This window comes from Molothrus ater, chromosome 10, assembly GCF_012460135.2.
Source record: "Molothrus ater isolate BHLD 08-10-18 breed brown headed cowbird chromosome 10, BPBGC_Mater_1.1, whole genome shotgun sequence".
Lineage (NCBI taxonomy): Eukaryota > Metazoa > Chordata > Aves > Passeriformes > Icteridae > Molothrus > Molothrus ater.
In genome coordinates, this window is record NC_050487.2 from 18,630,196 (window position 1) to 18,650,584 (window position 20,389).

Sequence of the window (20,389 nt, forward strand, 5' to 3'; positions counted from 1 at the left end):
CCATGTTCCTCAGGAAGACACTAACTGTACTCAGCACATCATTCTCACAATCAGACACATCATCACTGAGCTATGAAAGTGTACATACAGCAAGATCAAAACACAGGTCACTGGCCATCACAACTTCATGCATCCCAGAGGGCAAGCAGGAAGGTGGCAGGGGGCTGCTTGCTGCCAATTACTGTCTCAAGACACTGTGTTACCCTTGATGCTTCAAAAATATTAATCAGCACTTCTTACAAACATCCACAGCCAACTATGCCAGGTAAGACAAGAGGCAAAAAAGATCTTCCTCATGACATCTGTATTTTTTTCACAGGTAGCTTGAGGCACTGAACCCTCTACCATTTCTTTATTTTTAAGAAACTGTTGCCCCCATACATTGCTGTTCCTTTTTTTTTTTTTCAATACTTCAAGAATAATGCAGGACTGTTCTCAGGGGATGATCAGTGCAATAATCTGTACAATACTTCAAGTCATGCTTTTGGTGCATCCTCATCAGGCCTGACTTTTACCATCCTTCAGCAAACTTTTCTTCTCCAAAAATATCCCATAATACATATATATAAAATATATAGATATGTAGCAAGACCAATGTCTTCTATGGTCTTTGTTAGTACTGCCATAGGCCCACGTTTGTAAGAAATCTCACTGTAAATTCCTTGCTCCTCCAAACCACCTCCAAAACATTGTCAGTACTTATTGCTGTTTGGCTCAGTCACCTTTGAATCATGCTTTGAATGCTTCCTTTCATGTCTTTTCAGATGCTTTAGCCAGACAATTGTCACTGACAGAGGGTTTCTGCATCAAGGCTACCCTTCCTTTTTTTAGAGACTTTTTACAAGAGCATGTAAAACAGGACCAGGAGGAATGGACCCAAACTAAAAGAGCATAGGTTTTGATCAGATATTAGGATGAAGTTCTTTTCTGTGAGGGTGGTGAGGCCCTGGCACATGTTGTCCAGAGCTACTGTGGCTGCCCCATCCCTGGAATCATTCAAGGCCGGGTTGGACAGGGCTTGGAGGAACCTGGGCTAGTGGAAGGTGTCCCTGCCCACGGCCGGGGCCAGGAGTGTTGCGTCTGTGGTCTGTGAATGGTGGAACTCAGGGGCACAGTGTAATTTACACCCCAGAAGCACAGATGGCTTCACAAGGTGACAGGCAAGTTCACAAGGACGGACATTAGTGTTTATGGTCACCCGAGCGCAGTGTGGCTCGGGAAACCCACCTGCTAGTTGTGGAGACAATGCCAAAGGCCTGCTCACAAACAGGACACGCACAGGGAGCCCTCGCAGACGCCCGTCAGGCGGTGTCCCCAGGGCAGGTGCTGTCAGCCCCAGACCTCTTTGGTGTCCCCAGCCCCTCTGCCGGCCCAGGCGCGGTGCAGCTGGCTCTGGCAGAGGAGCGGGGGGCTCTGAGGGGCGGCCGGCGGCTCTGGGGCTGACACCCTCCTCCGCAGCACGGCCCGTGCCCGGCCCGCTGACCCCCAACGAGCCCCGTCCATCCCCGGCCCGGCCCGCGGGCGCAGCGGGGGCGGCGCCGCCCGAGGCCCCTCCCGGCCGGAGCCGCCGTTGCCGCCGTTGCCAAGCGCCCGGAGCCGCCTCAGCCCCGGCCCTGCCGCAGCCCCGGCCCTTGCGGGCCCCTCCGCGACCATGGAGAACCCCACCGCCGCCTTGGTGCTGGCCGATCTGCAGTGGGAGCCCGGCTATGCTGTGCCCGTGGCCAACGCCGAGAACAAGGCGCTGGAGGACGAAGTGAGCGCGGGAAGAGGAGCCCGGCCTTCCCTCGTGCCGGGGAGGGAGGGAGGGATGGATGGATGGATGGATGGATGGATGGATGGATGGATGGATGGATGGATGGATGGATGGATGGATGGATGGATGGATGGATGGATGGATGGATGGATGGATGGAAACCTCACGGGTTCCGGGGAGCTGCCGGGGGATCGGGAGGGCGATGCCCGCATCCCCTGAGCCCCGCAGGAGCAGCGGTGCAAGTTGTGCCTTCCCTCAGCAAACTCCAGGTTTTCTCCTGAAATCCCTCATTTCGCTGCTTTGGAGGGATGTAGCAGCTACTTCTTACGTTATTTTTTCATTAATACTTGCAGTGACTGTATTTAGGTAATTGCAGGTAATAAGCAGGTATCCACAAACAGTAACTTGACGATTCTGACTCTTAAACAGCTGCACAAGTTGCAAAAGGAAAAAGAGGACCTGCAGAATGAGCTGACCAACTGTGAGGAGCGCATAGAGGCAATGACGTCTCATTTGAAAAACGTGAGACAAGAGATAAACTTTTCTCAGGTAAATCACCCACCCCCTCCAGCAGATCCGTTTAGTCAGACAGAGCTGTAACCTGAGTATCTCTCTGTGCCTGGTGTCCCTATCTATTTTACCAGCTTTGTTAGAAATTTGTTAGGCCTTTATTCCAGGATTTCCACAGGAAACAAAAGTTAAACTACATACCTCAGTGATATTATTTGATGGTCATTAAGACCATCCAAATTCAAAGTACTGTACCTAGGAAAAAGCCAGAAAGGTGCATTTTAGAATTCTTCCTGAATGGGAACTTTTGTAGATATTAATAAATAAAAAAATTGGTCAAGGAAAACACCAGTGTAAGGAAAAAAATATTATAATCTTTATAATGGTGAAGAATTAGTTGTGAAATGCTGGTGAAGACTTAATTCACAGACATGAAAAATGAAGTGAGATGGTCAAGATCTAAGTCTTTACCTACACCCTGAATTAACTGACCAAAAGGGCTAGTTTAGATTTCTAAAGAGTCTTGAGACAAAGATTTACACCTTTCAAATAAAATATCCTGGTGAAAAAGTCTTAAGGAACTTCCCTGCAGCTGAAAAACTTCTTAATTTTTTTGGCCAGATTCAAGCATTAATTTGAATTAAAGGAAAGAAAAGTTAGGCAATATCCAGGTACTGCTGTAGGCCAGCAGGGGAGGTCTCTATCAGCACAGATACAGAACAATAAAATATTTTTTTGCTATGCCTCCTGGACCTGATCACCAGTAAAGTTACTGGTGATCAAAAGCATCAAGATTTTGATGTTGAAATGCTAAGTTTCTAAATCTTGGGTGAAAAATCTTAGAATTGAGTTTTTAGGGCTACAAAAGGTTGATTTGTGGATACTTGATACAATGTATACATATGTATATATAAGAATATGTGTATTTGAGATACTAAAATCAAACCAATAAATTTTTTCTGAAAATTCCTTCATTTACATGGTGAAACCACCTCTGACTTGGGATTCAATTATATATAAAAGAAAAGATTGCTGATGTATGCCATTTGTTTATTGTAAAATACTGAACTTTATTATTCTGCAGTCTCTTTACAAAGCCAAAGAGAATGAAATTGAAACTGAACATCACTTTAAAGCCCTTGCTGAGAGAGAATATGGACGTCTCAAAAACGACATTAAACGACTGAAAGATGAGATAGCTTCCTTGAGAGAAAAGAAAACCACTCAAGAAGTAAGGTTTGAAATTTTGGAAGGGAGCACCTATATTGCAGAATTTTATGGCTTGTCCTCAATTGCACATGGTAGTATAAGTAATGAATAGTTAATTATAATAAAGCTTATAAACTGTAGTAGATGATCTGGATGGGCTTTTCCCTGTGTAGGCAAGTAGAGTGACACTGAGAATGTTACTGCATAGACTGGTCAAGACTTAGCAAATATTAATTAGATATTGAAAGAATTCTGTTTGTAATGCCAGATACACAGCCACACATCCATCTCACTGTATTTCTAATTCTCACAGGTATTTTCCAAATGGATTAAAAATCAAATGGTTGTTGGCAAGTCTTCTCTACATAAAATAAACTTGGAACATAATTTCAAGATCAAAGATTTGGTTTAAGTTACAAAGTAGTGTAATGCTACTCAATTACAGGTGGTCTTCTGGGTTTGGAACTGTCTCTTTTTCTTTCTATTCATTATTTAATTATATTTTTTAAAATTTGCTCTTTTTCTTCTTTAAGTCTGTTTGTAATTTCCAGTCTCTCAGAATGGGTAGCAGGATGAGTATATTCACACTGTTCATCTGGATCTAGATTCTCTCATTTTTGTGTCAGGATGTCTCTTCACAGTCATGTGAAGAGGTCCCATTTGAAAATTGATATGTCGGATAAGGGTCTAACAACTGGGCCTCAATGAGTGAGGGAGAAACTTTACCTTTGGATGCCTCAGATCAGTTTATTATATGAAACAAATATGGGTATATTTTGCCAGAGGTTGACTTTTCTGTTTAAAATTATTTGCATTTTAAATTTGTGGCAACCTACTGGCTTGTTTCTTCTTTAAGACCAGGATGTCCAATAGCATTCCTCAAGTATAATTAATAAAAAGGAAAACTATCAATTCTGTGGACAAGATGTGGGCAGACTTGTTAGCAGTAGCTTGAACTGGTTTCTTCAATTACTATTCAATGGGTATTAGACATTTGATATTGAACCTTTCATTTTCTCTTCTTTTATTAGAATACTATAAAAAAGAACACTAAGAAGCTGGAAAACTTAAAACAGCAGATGGACTGGGATGAGGAACTTCTGGAGAGCTGGCTAAAGGAATTAAACCGCACAGATAATGATGCCAGTGCAATCCAGAAGTATGCACTGCAAGATGAAGGGAAACTAGGAGTAAGTAGAAATGACAGCAATTTTCAGAAACCAAAGGAAGAACTATTTTATCACTTAAAGACCTTGTTATGTTATCAAGTCAGATAAAATGAAGACAAGATTTTGTGCAACACTGCTTTGAACCTGGTTTCCATTTGGCACAACAGTGCAATTCCATATTAGGCTCATTTTGAAGTTGAGAGAGCAGTTTTTACAATAATGAGAGACATAATTGTAGACATTAATTTACTTATTCATCTGCATAAGATTTAAATTTTTTGAGAGGGTGCACAAATAGATAATAAAGTCTAGAAAACAGGGCTACTGAATTAAGAGGAGTTAGTTCAAAAATTCATACCAAGTATGAGTGAATAGTGTAGGATTTCCCTTTAGAACTGAATTTATTGATATTGCTGAGAACAAATTACAGCTGCTTCAGTAAAGCTTCCTGGAATAGTGGAAGACATAAACATATATGTCTGTATAAAGAGGAAACCAGTCAAAAGTTCAGAGTTTATAAGGGTGAGTTCCCAAGTATATTATTAATATAGAGATAAGTAACCCTGGTTATTACTCTTTTTAAATATTCTATATTCTTTATTAATATTATTATTCTTAAGTATTATTTAAATACAGTAAGGAAAAATTTGATTTTTAGTCATTAAATACTTAACCCAAAAACCTTGGTTTACACAAACACTCTCACTGCTGTATGCCAAGGACACCACACACACATTTACACACATCACTTGAGGGTTACTTAGGCATTCCTGAAATTTGGTTCTTATGGCCACTTGTATTGACTGAAAATTTGGGAGGCTACACTGTCAATTTTTTGTTTTCTAAAACACAATGGAATTGATGCCTCAATGATTTAAGCCCTGATTGTAGCAGGGCTTTAAGAATTTATAAAATGTGATCTATTTATTTTCAAATACTTAATTTTCAAATATTTTCATATCCTTTCATTTTAGGCATTAAACCTTCAGATAGAAAAGTTGACCATGGAAGCAAACCAGAAGCGCAGAGCTCTGGATAATGAGCTTACAGAAACCATCACAGCCCAGGTTTGTGCTTAAGGTTCTCAAGGATCCCTTGTTTATATGTGGCATTTTTAACTTCTGAAATCATGGAGGTGCTTTCTTTTAAACAGATGGAGCTTGACAGAGCAGCTGAGGATTTTCGCAGGGTTCATCAAGAAAGGCAAGAAGTCATCAGGCAGTGGGAGAATGCAATTCATCAGATGCAGAAAAGAGATCAGGAGATAGATCAATGTGCTTTGGTAAAACTGCTGTAACTGAACCATTTTTTTGTTTCTTATTTAACATCAAAACTACAGTATCATTTTCTGGGTAGCTAATGTTTTACTTAACCTTTCAAAATGCACAATTTTCACTGAGTAGCTATAAATCTGTCAGGTAAAGCAAGCATCATTAATGCTGGTAATTTTCCTGTTTAATTTCATCTGTTTCAAGTCTACCTGAAGTTCTGCTTAGCTTCTCTTTCCCCCAATTCAATCAATAAAGAATTATTTTATTTTCATAAGAGTTTACAGTGTCTTTTTGTTTTTAAATTATTGGAATATTTTGGAAGTTTCCTGTCCAAAACCACTGTAGTGTTTGGTGTGATGTATCCATGGAATAAAGTAATTTTAAGAATGATAACTGGGCTGTCTCAGGAAAATAGTTATCATAATAGGAATTGATCTTCTGGTTGTACCCTTTATTAATCTTTATTAATATTAAAACAACTAATGCAGGCAAATCTAAAAAGTTTTTATCCTGACAGCTAATTGCAGAGATAAAACAGGAGATCAGAAACAAAGAAATTTTGCTGAGAGAGAAGACTGCCTTTTTGGTGAATGAAACTGTTAATAACATGGAATATGAAAAGAAAATCCTCACTGCTGAGCGGGAAGCAAACAACCTCCGAAAGGAGTTCCAGGCTCAGGATACTCGAAGGACTCAGCTGCAGGATGAGGTAAGGGGTGACCAAACAGTTCAGGAAAACAGACTGAAACTAGAACTGAGCACCAGATGGAGGAAATACAGGAATAGCATCTCCTTTTCTCTGGTTTTATACTAGGCTCTTAATAATTCAGCAAAATGTTGCTTTTCTCAGCCAAGTCTTGTTTATTGGGATCTGAACCCTCGACTTAATCCTGTCATTGAGTGTGGTGAAAAGATTGGAATGTATCCTCTGTTGTGTGGGTGTAAAATGGATGAGTTCTCTCTTAAATGGTCTAACACTGTTAGAAGCCTCAGGAGGCTTCTTTCCTTTAGCAGACATAGACTGCAGTATTGTATAAAGATGAGAGAAATCTCTTCCAGATTCCAAACAATTCCTGTCCTGTGCTCTCAGGGGTGTGAGTTGATGGCCTGGTAGTGAGGTTACAGTTCCTGGGGAAAACACCCACTGCTTTCACGTGGCTTTCTAATCAAGAGGCAGTGGGACAGGGCTGCCCCGTGAACAAGCCATGCTTGATGGTGTCCATACCGAATTTGCACTTAAACTTGGGAATGAGCTGCACTGCTTAATTACTTAAATGCCTGTAGAAGTATTTCTAAGAAGTAATCCAAGTTTCATGGCTCTGCTGAGAAGGTACACACTTGTATTACCTGAGTAAGTTTTTTCTTAACAAGAAAATGCTAACACTGGGGTACTCAGCAAGCTTAGTGATTTTTAAAAACGCTGCATCTGCTGTTGCCTTAACTTTGGGATAGCTTTTCTGTAGCAGGTGGTTTATAGACTGATTTCCTAATTAAACTGTAGGTAGCTCAAACAAGGTGTAGGCTATTAGATTACCCTATAATTCATGCAAGCTTGAGGGTTTGTAGAATTGCTCGGTTTTCATCTCAAGCTGTGAGATTCTTGCTTGAAGTTTTTCACAATTAATGCTCCATGATGGGATAATAGAACAGTCTCCCCTGATTAGAATATCCGTGGGATGCATGTGAGAAACAAGGAGGGAAGGAGACAGTTCAGCCAACAACTTGTGACCTCTAAGAAACCTGCTATACATGCTCCTGATCAGTTTTCTTCATCTGTGAAAGTGAAAACAATTAAACTTATGCTGCTAAGTGATACTGTGAAGATGAAAGAGCTACTGATTGTATTCCTATCCTATTTAATAAGTGAATGCTGTCATGTATTTTTTACCAAATTAAATGTCTGTGTATTTTTGTCACAGTGATATATGAATCAAAATAATTTTATGTATCCAGCAAAGTTTGACATAGAAATGTTTATTAGATATATAAGGTTATCCATGTTCACAAAGAACCTCAGCCAAGTCAACTGTGCAATATAAAACCATGGTTCCACTTATAGAGATGCTGTTGGACAAGAATTGCATCCATAGCACCTCCATAATTCATGTTCTTAATTATTATATTTTTTCCTAGTACTCATACTGTGTAATTAGTCTATTGAATTTACTAGCTGGGCCAATTTAAAGTAGCTCAGAATTTGCAGCACTCCTCATTTGGAGAGCACTGGTTAAAAGCAATGGAATACTTTCCAATAAATAGGAAAATAAAATTTTAAGTATCTTACCATGTACCAAAGAAAGTAAGAGCTTTCTTGCTCAATTTTGTCATTTATTAGCTGCAGAATTTGAAATCTATTGTGAATAGAACTGCTTCTGATCTAGAGTCTTTGAGAACACAAATTACCAATCTGAAGAAAGAAATTCAGGGAAAACAAGCCAGGTAAGAAACAGACCTTTAAAGATAACATTTGTAAGGATTAATAATACAACCAAATCCTTGAGATAGAAAAGAACCTTAAATAATGTTGATGACTGAAACTTCCAACTTTCTCGTTATTTATGCATAGATTTGGCACTGGGTAATTTAGGCAAAATACTCTTGGTAATCCTTGTTTTTAAAGGGTGGGGGAAAAATAATCAGGGCCTTGCTTATCATAGATTGAAGTTTAGACTGAGGCTCAGTCAGATTTGCTGCTTCCTTTTGGCAGCATTGTCTAGGGAACCTACATTTAACCTCTGTTATTTTGTTTAGCTTAAAACTTCTTAATGAAAAAAATGCAAGTCTTTCTGATAAACTAAAGCTTGCAATTGAGGAGACACTCACAGCAGAAGAGAAAGCTTTGAGGTTGGAAGAAATATTGAAAGAAGAAGAAAAAAGTGTTGAGGTAAAATGTTTTTCGTGCTTTCTAGAAATGAAGATTTGTTTGTATTTGCAAGCTTTATATTTTAAAATTATCTCTTTAATTTAAAAATTTTCTATTAAAATGAAATTAAAGTATTGATAGGATGTGTAGCTATTTCATCAAATATTGAAGTGTGCATGTAGATATGTCTGTGCTGAGAAAACTCTTAAAGAAAATAAATGCTCCTAGTAATTCCAACTATATTAGTTCAGGATACTGATACCCATCAATAAGTTTTTTAAAGAGTGAGAATCTTGTCAGGATGACTTTTCAGTATCACTGCCACCAAAAACTTCTTGGCTCTAGTAAAACACCACCAAAATTTATAAACCTGCGAAGAGCTGCGATTTTGGCAAACAGTTAAAAAATATTTAGAAATCTTTTAATCAGATTTGGCTGGCCTGGTCTGCTCTTCATTATTTTAATTCTACAACATGATACTCTGATACATCCAACTTGTGGACTGTTAAATAATTACTGGCTCACTTTAAATTCATTTTTGTGATTAAAGATTTTGATCTGGGAAGTGGCATATACAAGCTATAATAAGGTGACTATTTTTTTAACATGCCTAATAATACTTTTAAAAAATTGAAAACCCAGTTCTTAGGTTGCAAATTAAGTAAAATTAAGTATAGGGAAAAAAAATTCATTATCATCTGCTTAGCTGTAAGGAGCTTTTGAATAAATGCAGTGATGTAATGCAATGTTCTCAACTTTCCTGCATTTCAGGAAATCCTTTTACTGTTTTGTCATTTTGCTACTAATTCTCTTAAAGTATTTTCACTACTTAGCTTCTGACTGAACATGACAGAAATATTCTTTTGCATTTTGCTGGACAACTGAGCATTGGATAAGCTGAAGCTTTCATTGCTCCAGAATGACCAGGTTAAATTAATGTGACAGCAGGTGTCCCACACGACTGACAACAAAGCTGTACCTCTGCATGCTCTCTCATACCACTGTATGCTCTCTTTTTCTTCTCCATTTTGTGTTTCCTAGAGCATGCATGTGAAATGATGCCTTGCAGTAGAGTGAATATCATTTTTCAAACTTTTTAACTCCACAGGCATTAATCACACATTTTAAATACACTTTCAGAAACTAGAGATGGGATGTCTTTCCTTTATAGAGAGTTTCTTAAATTACACGCCTTGCTGTTTTGGCTTTTCAGATAATTTGAAAACAAGTAATGATGTAGCATTTCATCAAAATGAAAACCTTCTTTTCTTCCCCTTTAGACAGTTTCCAGGGTGGCAAAATCCTTAGCAGGGTTTCTTTACCCATGTCTGTGGCAGATAACCTAAGATGACATTGAGCTTGGCAGCTCCACAGCTGCAGGGGAATATTTTAGCTAGGATGAACTGTTCTTGAACAATGTCTGTAATGTATTAGTCAGAAGCCTCCCTTCCATCACCATTAGACACACATGGCTATTTGCTGCATCTGTTAATTTGCTGTGAAGAGATATTTACAGGAACAATGTGGATGAAATGTCACTGTTTTGTTCTCTAGTTCTGTGGTACTTCTCCCTGTTCAGTTTGTGGCAAAACACTGTTGAACAGTGAGGCTTATTGAATGTCTTATCTCTTTTAACAACCTCACTTCAAGGGAGAGCAACAATTTCTGTTCAAGAAATTAATTCAGATATGGAGTAAGGACCATGAAGTGAAGGTCAAATCATGATCCAGTGTCAGTGGATGAATTTATAATTGTTATTAGCATCAGAAATACAGCTCAGTATTTGGCACATGCTTAAAAATCAGTTTGCTTCCAGAAGAAAGTTCCTTTGTTCAAGCATGATGCAAAGCCTACTGACATGTCCTACAGTCCATAATAATTTCTTATTAAACTTACACTTGCCTTCCACATCTGGAGTTTTGAATTTGGAATTGCACTTACAGCAAGTTCAGCTACAAAAAAAATCTGTTGGGTAGAATGGGCAATGTGATTATTAACCCCTTAGAGAAGGCATTAAATTATCTTTCACCATTATTTAAGCCAGCAAGATGGTTAAGTACATATTAAATCCAGAATAAACACATTGTTACTCAGTGTAGAAAAGTGATTTCTCAGGTGTTTTGCCTATTAATTTAAATGTACACCTTCAAATTCTGTACCAGACTTGAGCTGAATGTAAGTGAGTCATTTGGAACAGGAAGGGGAAACCACATCCCTTGTTTTGGGATGGAAACTGGCATGCTCAATGGCCTGAGCTTTGGAAGGTCTTTGGCTACTTGTGTGGGAGAGGTGGAAGTAGGGAGGGAAAGAATAAAATTGTTTTTCTTATTAGGGTTATAAAAAGAAAATAATCTCAATTTTCATTGTTTTCAGTCCATTTCAGGTTACCTGAAATATTCAGCATTGTTTTTTATCCTGCTAAAAGCTCATTTCCTGAACTGATTTAGGTGTTAATGGCAACTTACCTCTGAGAAAGAGGGAGTGATTTTAGAAAGTGTTATTTTTCAGAATTATTCCATCTTAGATAAACACACACGTACATATGTGTGCACACACAGAGTTACAACATTTAATAAACCATTGAAAAGCTTTGTATTATATTCCTCAAAGATTCACAGATGCTGGAGGCAGTAAGGAGATTTTTTTTGAAAAGAATGACAGGAATTTAGTTTTCTGAAAGGCTGAAAAGAAGAACACTCCTATAACTGGGAAAAAAGTCATGTAATTGTAGGGTAGGATTAGATTTTTAAAAAATGAATAAAAAATATTACTTCAAGTCAAATAGTTTTTTTGCCAACCATTTTGAAGACTTACAAAATTCCATGTTCATATTAATGGATATTTTAATAATATTTTTCTATCTATGATTAATAAAAACAATTTCTCAGAAATGAATTGATGTGATGAATTACTTATTTCTTCTACTTAATGATCAATTTGTCACCAGGAAAAAGAAAATGAAATGAGACAGTTAAAGGACCTACTTTTCAAGAAGACCCAGGAGTTAAAAGCACAGAGTGATAAGGAGAAGATTATTCTGGCAGAAATTGAGGGAGGTCAAAAAACACTTAAAAGTCTCAAGAGTCGACTGTGCAAACTTGACACAGATCTGTTAAAACAACAAGAATTAATATATAACCAGGTAAAATAATAATGTCTTTTCATGCTATGATTGTTTCTTGAGTCTACTGATAGCACATTGCTTGAATTCTGTAATCTTGAGCAGTTTTCCATTTTGGAAATGTTATGCAGTGTCATTTGAAGTCTGCATTTATTTCTGTTTCTAGATGTACAGATAAAATTGAAATTACTGAAACTTGACAAAGTGTATCACCTACATTTTGCACTTGTATGTTTCATTATTTTTTGGATCTGCTGCTTTTACAACTAATTCCTAAAATCCATTCTTTACTTTGATCCCTCTGAACCACAGACACCTCAGGGTATATTTTTAAAGCAATACAAGAGGTACATGCCAAAATCCTGTTATTTACTAATTGGATTATGTGCATATTTCCTATGCACTTTGAAAATTTGCTTTTATATCAGCATCCACTGGTAGCAACAAGATGGCAACTCCATTGTAAGCCTCCCTACAGCAGCCTGTGCTGAGTGTGCTTTGTTACTCTTCTAGAAGATTACCCCAAACCATCACTGCTCATCAGTCATCTGAGATATTTTGCTAATGAGGTCTAAAAGCCAGAGAACAATAGCTTAATTGGGTGACTGTCTTAAAGCCAACATTTAGATCCAAGTTTATTGCTTATCTCAGACTATTAATTCTCTTCAAATTTATTTTAACAGGATTTTTATATTCAGCAAATACAGAGACGGCTGTCACGGTTAGAAGGGGAGATTAATTCAGATGAAAAAGAAGTTTTGGAAGGAAAAGTTGCTGAACTGAAGAAAACTTTAGAAGAAAAGAAAAAGGCATATGATGTTCTACAGTCACTGTACAGGAAACTTCAGGTAACTTCCTTAGAACATATTTTGACTGTGTTTCATTTAGAACCCTCAGCAAATTAAGTAGATTGGGTCTTAGTAATTAAGAAGTTGGTAGTAGACTAAAGGGTATCAGAACTTTGTGTAACCCATGTGGAAAACTTCATAAATTCCCTGTAACTTCCAAAAAAATAGATTATTACTGTCCAGGTGAGACACCTTACCATGGAGACAAGCATTGAATGTTGGAAAGACAAACTGAGCTTTCATCAACATGTGACTGACTGCTTGCAAATGTCTGAGTTTATCATTAGGCCTCTGCAGAAATAGGAGAATTCTGTTTTGTAAAGCTATTACTTTTATAGTTTTCATAAATTTGTAAGTACAGTTGCATTTAAGGTTGTCCAAAGTCCCCGTGCAGCACTCGGCATGAGGTCATGCCATGCAGTTGGCAGAGCAATATATTGGGCACATCATGGTGATGGTTCCTGGTTCCAGGACTTAAATACTTCTCATCTCATTTAAAATTAACTGTAGCTTTTGCTGCAATTTACATTGACTGAAATAAACTCAATATAACTTATTTTGAAACAGAATGATGTCCAAATCACCAAGAGAACAATTGATAAGACAAGAGACGAAACAAGTGGTTTGATAGAGAAGATAGAAGAACTAACTCTTTTCAATGAGAGATCACTTCAGGAGTTAAAAAAAGCAAAACACATTAAGCAGGTACAGTATTATTTTGCAACTTTACTAACACAGGACACTCTTAGTTTGGGGTGTCATCTGCCTTCCACAGTGCTACATCATTACAAACATTAATACACCTTCTGGAGTTTTCTAATTTACACTTCTTTCCCAGACTTTGAAGTCATCTTCATCACTATCATCTTACTAGGCAAACTGTTGCTTCTCCTCCCTCCACAGCAAGAAGTTTGATGAAATATCAGTTTAATCCCACATTAGTTATACTACAATATCCACTCCCTGGTGGATATTGTAGTATAACTAATGTGGGATTAAACTGATATTTAGTTGTTTTTTCCCGTGAGAACCAATAGCTTTAAAATAGAAAATATATTTACTGCTCAAGGATGTCTTTACATAACACTGAGTTTTTACTCTCAAGCTGTGATGTCTATTAATAAGTTTAGCACAGTATTGTTATTAAACTGTAAGCAGGTTTTTTCTAACAGATGATTTGAATCAGTTTGTATTCCAATTTAAGGAATTAGAAACAATGTGTAAATCCTTTCCTCACATTTTGATAAGCAGAAGAATACAGTTCTCACTCCTCCACTTACTGCACAATTTGTTTTTCTGCAGTAGCCTTCCTAAAGGAAGCACTGACATAGTAGCAAAAAGCAGAGTAAGTAGCAGGTGAAAGAGTTTTGCCTTTTACTTCACTGGTGCACTTCCTCATCAATGAAAGCTCTTTCCCTAAACATGGAACTTTTTTGAGTTTTACAGTTGGGTATATATTAAAGGTAAAATAATGAATAAATATTAACTTACTGAATTATAAATAATCTTAATTAAAACAATGATTTCTTATTTTGATACCATTTGGCACTGATTAGGAGATGATGGTGGAAGATAATCTCTTAAAACTAGAACTGAAGCGCCTTCGAAATACTCTGTGTAATAAAGCAGAGAAAGTCCTAACACTGGAAAAACAACAATTGGAGTTAAAGAAAGTCATAGCAGAAAGAACTGAGGAAATCAGGATCCATAAGGCAATGCTGGATTCCCAGATAAGGCTGCTGGATCAGGAACGGCATCACCTGAGGTAACTGTTCTTACAGAAATTCAACCTGTAACTTTGATCAAGTGCATTTTTTATGGGCACTTACTAAAAAGAGAAGCATTTTACCCAGCTTCACCATTAGAGAAATTGAAGATTAAATAAATCTTGCTCAAAGTTATCTACCACGACAGCTGAGGCCAGCAAGAGGTCCCATCTGTTGTGACCCCCCAGGCTGCAGCTTTGACCCTTTAGTGAACAGGAGGTCAGTGGCCTTGCTGTGTGTGAGTGAGGAGCAGAAGTGAGAGGAAGCCTCAGTCACAGACATCTTTTTACAGTAAACACTGTGTGTGTGACTCTGCCTTTTTCAAAATAATCTGGACATGTGAAACCATGTGTCTGGAGATATGCCAAAGTATTTGAAACAGAAAAGTTGCTGTTAAAGAGGGCTTACTCCCAGCTGCTTGATAAAACTGTAATTTCTTTGATTCAAACAGTAAGACTGGTTTGGTTTGTGGTGTATTTCATTTGGTTGGGCTTTTTCTTCTTTTTAACTAATAAAGTTTCCATTATGTGTCCTATATAACAAATAAAATCTTATTAATTTCATATGCACCCTCTTATAAAGCAATGACATAGAAATAATGTTTCCCTCCTGTAATAATCAGTCCAAAGTATGTGGGATGGTTTTAGTCCTGAAATCCCAGTATCTAGATTGAGCCAAAAATGAACACTCAGCAGCTGAGCTTCCCTGCTGCCCACACCCCTCACAATGGGAATTAGAGTGATTTAGTGTGACTGAGAGCACAGCCTGTGGTCCTCTTCCTTTGGTGTCACCCAGCTCTTGGATACTCCCACAGAGTCTGATCAGGGGCTGTTCCTGGCTGCTCTCACACTCATCCTGCAGTGGGAATATTGCACTCTGGGAGTGCATTGCCAAACCTGTAAATCTGGGCAAGGACTGTGGCACAGCCTCCTGGGATGCAGTGGTCTGGGATGTGAAAACAGATTTGACTCAGTTTAGAACTAAAAAAGGGACATAGGTAACCAGAACAAGGGATGTTTGGGGCTGGAAGAGCACAGAAAACCACCAAGGCCTGTAGCAGGACAATTCCTGGTACAGGCTGCTGGAATAACATCAGGAATTTAAACTGCTGCAGCAAGAACTGCCTACAAAACACTACCAGACAAACATTTTCTCAACCCATTTACTTTCTCCCCAAACAAATCAGTGCTGAATTTCAAGATCGCCTATGGAAAATTGATAAACTGAAACGCAAATATGAAATTTTTACTCTTTCCATGATGCCACCTGAAGGAGAGGAGATGAAAAGTCAGGCCTACTATGTAATTAAGGTATTTTATCAACATCATTCATTATAATTCAATTATTTAAGCTATAGATTTCCCCGGACTCTTAGACAACCTCTTTGCCTATTGCCTACTTTGAGTCTAATTGTTTTCTTATCTGACACCATTGGTTATTTAAATGATACAGTAATTAAACAAGAATTTATGTGGAGCTTTAATTCTGAGCACTTTGAAAACTTCACTTCAGTGCTCACTTCTGCATTCTGCACTTCTGTATTAATTTACAAATACAGAAGAATTAGTGGTCAAGTTATAATCCACTAAGAACTAGAAAGAACTTTATTGGAATCTCACAGGACCTTAAGTTCTTTCTACCTTTCATTTTACCATATGGGATTTATAGCTTGAAAAATGTCTCCTTTCCTCTTTCACTTACCAATCACCTATGTATACTTCAGCTTTTCCCTGGAAAAAAGAGAAAATCAGTCTTTATCCATAATGCAATACCCTGATTCTTGAATAAGAATCTATTTGTTTTGATCTCCACAAAATGTAGCTGCTGCTGGCAGGACTAAGTGAGCTCAGGCAGAGAGGGAGGTATCCATAATGAAACACCTCAAAGAACTTCAATACTGTAAATAACTCCTCCTTCCAGTTCCCTAGGCACCCAAATCTCAGTTCAAGTGGTTTTAACCCCTATATATTGCTGTATAATAAATATTTTCTGTATAATTATCTTAATATTTTCGGTATGTCTGCAGTCACCTAAAATAGTGGGTTTACTTTCAGGCTGCACAGGAAAAGGAAGCACTTCAGCAAGAAGGTGATGATTTGGATGCAAAGATCTGCAAAGCTGAAAAAGAAATCATGGCTATGGAAAACAGTTTGTGTGTACTTAAAAACTGGAACAGACACTACAAAAACTCTTTAAAGGCAGTCCCTGAGACAAGTATGTGAAATAGAAATTAGATAGAAAAGACAATTCTAAATAATACTTATTATTTAACTTTTGTGCCCTCTGCTGGCTCTGGAACCAGTAGCTCTAAAATCATTCTCCCTCATAAAGTCAGTTACTTTTTCACAGTGAGTTGGAATTAGTAGGAGAGTACTTAAAAACCCCTCAAACCTTGAGGCACTGAAATACTGCCAACACCAATATAGTAATATTCTGAGATGCAGTTATTTTCAAGTGAAAATTGAGTTGTATGCACAGCAATAATGCTGCTTCGTTGTTTGGGATCACAGGTGAGGATCTTGAGGAAAAATTGAAACTAGAAAAGGACAAAAAGGATGCTGAGGAAAAATACAAATACAAAAAAAGAAAGATCAAGGAACTTCAAGAAAATATCCAGGTAAAATACAAGTAAGGTTCAGTCAGACAAGACTGCAGCATGTACCTAAATCCATGCAAGTCATCCTAGAGGAAGAATAGGAAATTGTGGAACAATTTTTTTTTCTGCTCTTTTATTAAGATACGATTTTTAAAAAGGTTCTACATCCCATTTGAAAAAGTGATTATTTGAATTTTCTTGAATCACACCAGAACTTCAGGGGTTTAGTCACATTCAGCTAGAAGTTTCACAATCCCACACTGACAGCACTGACAGCTGCTGTTCTGGCAGCCACTAAAGCAGCCACGTGTGCAGCACACAGCACCATGGCACCATCCTGCCCAGCACCACAGAGAAAAATCTACAATTTGGGACTCTGGCATCTACACCCCAGGATTTTTTTGGAACAGATTCAATTTTATTAGCACTGAGGGTGCCTCAGTTAAACAGGATTAAATTAGCTGACTTGCAATTTAGCAGGCTGAGCACTGAATGCAGGCTAACAAGAGCATGTGGTCTCAGGCTCCATAGCAAGGAATCACTCATGGTTCCCCTGGTTATCAAAAAGTCACTTGGACCTTAGGAAAGAGCAACACTTAATTCTGGTGTGTGACATTTCAGTTATACTTTTATTAGGCAGAAAAAGCAAAGGCACATGGTCATACTCCACATGATTGTTCTAAGCCCTGAGTCACTGCCTACAGTCAATAATCATTCCCTTTGCTTATTCTACCACCACAGGACACAGCTCTTATTTCAGAGATGTTATTTCTTAAGGTAAAGAAAAGGGACACAGATCTTCATCAGGGACTAAGTCCTAGTATATAATGAGGTGTTACAGCAAACCCATTCCTGCCTTTTAATTTTTTAAAGTTGCTTTTATTTATTTATTAAAAAAACCCAGTTGCCCTTTTGGAACTGATTTTATTCATTCCAGTCAAAGGTATCCCTCTTCTCCTACAGGAAACAATGTTGGGGTTTTTTTTCAGGATAGCTTGCACTGGTAAATTGATAGGGTGCCAAGTAAATAGTTTTTGGCCACTATGAGATATATCTGAAAAGACATACCTGTAACTTCATTACCAGTGAATTTAAAAGGGATGTCAATTACCTGGGAGTTTCTTTGTCCAGGTCTCTATCCACCAAACAGTTGGACTGGTAGAAAGTTTCAAATTAACATTAGCACTAATTGCTTGAACTAAATTTAGAAACAAGTAGTAATGACAACAGACTCTTCCACAAATACAAAAAGTGAAAAGATACCAAACCTACTTTATAAAGTAATATTACTGTTCAAATGAATTTGCAGAGCATGCAACAACACTTTGATGTAATACAGACACAGCAAGCCCTCCTCAAAGAGCAAAAGAAGGAAAAACAAGCTCTTATTTTCCAGTTGAAGAAAGACATTGAAGAACAGAAGCCAAAACTAAACAGGGTTCTAAAACAGGTTTGTGTGTTTATTGATAAGAACTTTTAACTTTATAGACAGTAGTGTGGGTTAAGTTCTGTGGGTTACACTGTGATTTTAACTTAGCAGGTTTCTGAAAAAGTGTTGTATTTTCATAAGAATAATGCTTTAAAAATATTTGTGTTAAGTGTTCCAAACTATCCAGAGAAATTGAGTCTCAGAGGGAAGGTGGAACAGAAACACTGGAAGAGAGAGACATTCATCTTCGGGAACTGAAAGCCTTCAACAAAACTGTCAACCAAGTGATAGCTGATGTTCTAGAAGCAAATCCTGATTTACTTGCAGCCTTTCAAATGTACTTTGACAAGGTGAGCTTTCCACTTAACTGCCACCAAAATCCTGCGTGAGAGCTCCAGCCTAGAACTGAGTGTCTTTCAAGGACAACTCACAATATGGGAAAGCAGGGAAGTGTTCACCTGCTCCCAGCATCTCGGCAAATGCCAAGCACTAGAAATGCTCCTGATATCCCAATCCTTTTATACAACCAACAGGTCAACTTGTTTTTTCTTTCCAAATTTTCTAGTACAATTTAGAGCTTCCTGTGGCCCTTTCTCCCAGTGGTAGTCAGACTTCTCAGTCCCCACAGAGCTCACTACCTTCTACCAGGTAAGTTCTAACACTCTTGGGTTGCTTTCAAGGTTTTTGTAAGATCAAGTTTAAACCAGCAAAATGAGTCCATAACTGAAAGAATTCTTTACTCTTGAAGGTCATCTCAATTTTCTTTTTGCTGAAGACTCTGTAAAAACTTTCTCCTTACCCTGTCCTTCAAATTTACTACATTCTTCTAGCACATGAGGAAGTTTACTTCAGCATCCATCACAGTTTAGAAAACCCAATAATTACAGAATAATTACATTTACTTTTATTTACTGTGCTCTAACTAAAAAAAAAGTGGTTTGATGTTAAAAGAGGACAATTTTGTGCCACATTTTACACTTGGTAGTGTGAACATTCCTTCCTAATTAACTAGAGAAGATATTGATGCTTTTACTGGTACCTTTTTCCCCTGTTCAATGTATGCTCAAATAGAACCTGTGTCATGCTGACCTAGTTATGATCCAAAATTGTCAGGGGCTCCTGAAGCCATTTAGTGGTGGTGGCTACTGAGATCTTTTAGGGGGTCTCTGGAATGAAGATGGCACTGGGTGGCTTCATTGTGAGCCACCCTTGGCAGCACTGCTTTAGATGCAGGGATTTCTGTACCCTAATTAGTAAATTTTTGTCTTTCAGAGCTCCTAGTAGAAGAACTTCAGCCTCTAGTGAGGTTTCTCCACCCAAAGTGGTGGAGCTGACCCTGCCCATCCCCACCCCTGAGGAAGCAGCAGCAGCACAGCCAGCCAGCAGGGGCAGCACCTCTGGCATTTCTGAACGCAGGAAGAGTTAAGTCATTTTTTACAGGCCGCTGTAGTTGAGATTTCTTACTTTCTGCAACAAACTAATATCCATGGAGTTACCTGGAAGACTTGCAGCTGAAGTACAATTGTCGTTGTGTGGTTCTGCTACTCACCTTTGCAGATCTCCCTGGAAACCATGTAACCTTCTCTTCAGCAACACAACTGCTGCCTCCAAGCACTTGTAAGCAAATCCCCCCCACAGCTCAAACCAAGGGTTCACACTTGAGCTTACCAAGACAATAAATGGTGTTGCAAAACTTGCTCTTCTGCTTCAAGTTGGGGTTTTGGGTTTTTTTCACATTACTCTCAGAGAACATACAATACACTTGCCTTCAGACACAGCACCATTCCATGGAGTAGACAGCAAATGTAACAGTGCACGAGGATGAAACATCCCAGCAACATTCACAAAAACCCA

General features: G+C 38.2%; 1 protein-coding gene across 1 annotated transcript; it reads left to right on the forward strand.

Annotated features, from left to right (window-relative positions):
• The first annotated feature begins 1,569 nt into the window (after window positions 1-1,569).
• On the forward strand, window positions 1,570-20,246 carry CCDC39 (coiled-coil domain containing 39). The gene is made up of 20 exons (XM_036388409.2): window positions 1,570-1,753; window positions 2,183-2,302; window positions 3,348-3,494; window positions 4,504-4,662; window positions 5,616-5,708; window positions 5,795-5,923; window positions 6,430-6,621; window positions 8,248-8,351; window positions 8,664-8,796; window positions 11,723-11,917; window positions 12,580-12,744; window positions 13,312-13,449; window positions 14,301-14,509; window positions 15,697-15,820; window positions 16,565-16,724; window positions 17,021-17,127; window positions 18,416-18,556; window positions 18,706-18,885; window positions 19,101-19,183; window positions 19,808-20,246. Exons 1-20 carry the CDS (start codon window positions 1,652-1,654, stop codon window positions 19,959-19,961), a joined length of 2,835 nt encoding a protein of 944 aa, XP_036244302.1. The 5' UTR covers window positions 1,570-1,651; the 3' UTR covers window positions 19,962-20,246.
• Window positions 20,247-20,389: the final 143 nt, after the last annotated feature.

Coding starts and splice junctions, on each gene's coding strand:
- CCDC39 (XM_036388409.2), top strand. CDS start 1,652: ATGGAGAACCCCACCGCCGCCTTGGTGCTGGCCGATCTGCAGTGGGAG. Junction 12,745..13,311: donor CACTGTACAGGAAACTTCAG/GTAACTTCCTTA, acceptor ATTTTGAAACAG/AATGATGTCCAAATCACCAA. Junction 15,821..16,564: donor AGGCCTACTATGTAATTAAG/GTATTTTATCAA, acceptor GTTTACTTTCAG/GCTGCACAGGAAAAGGAAGC.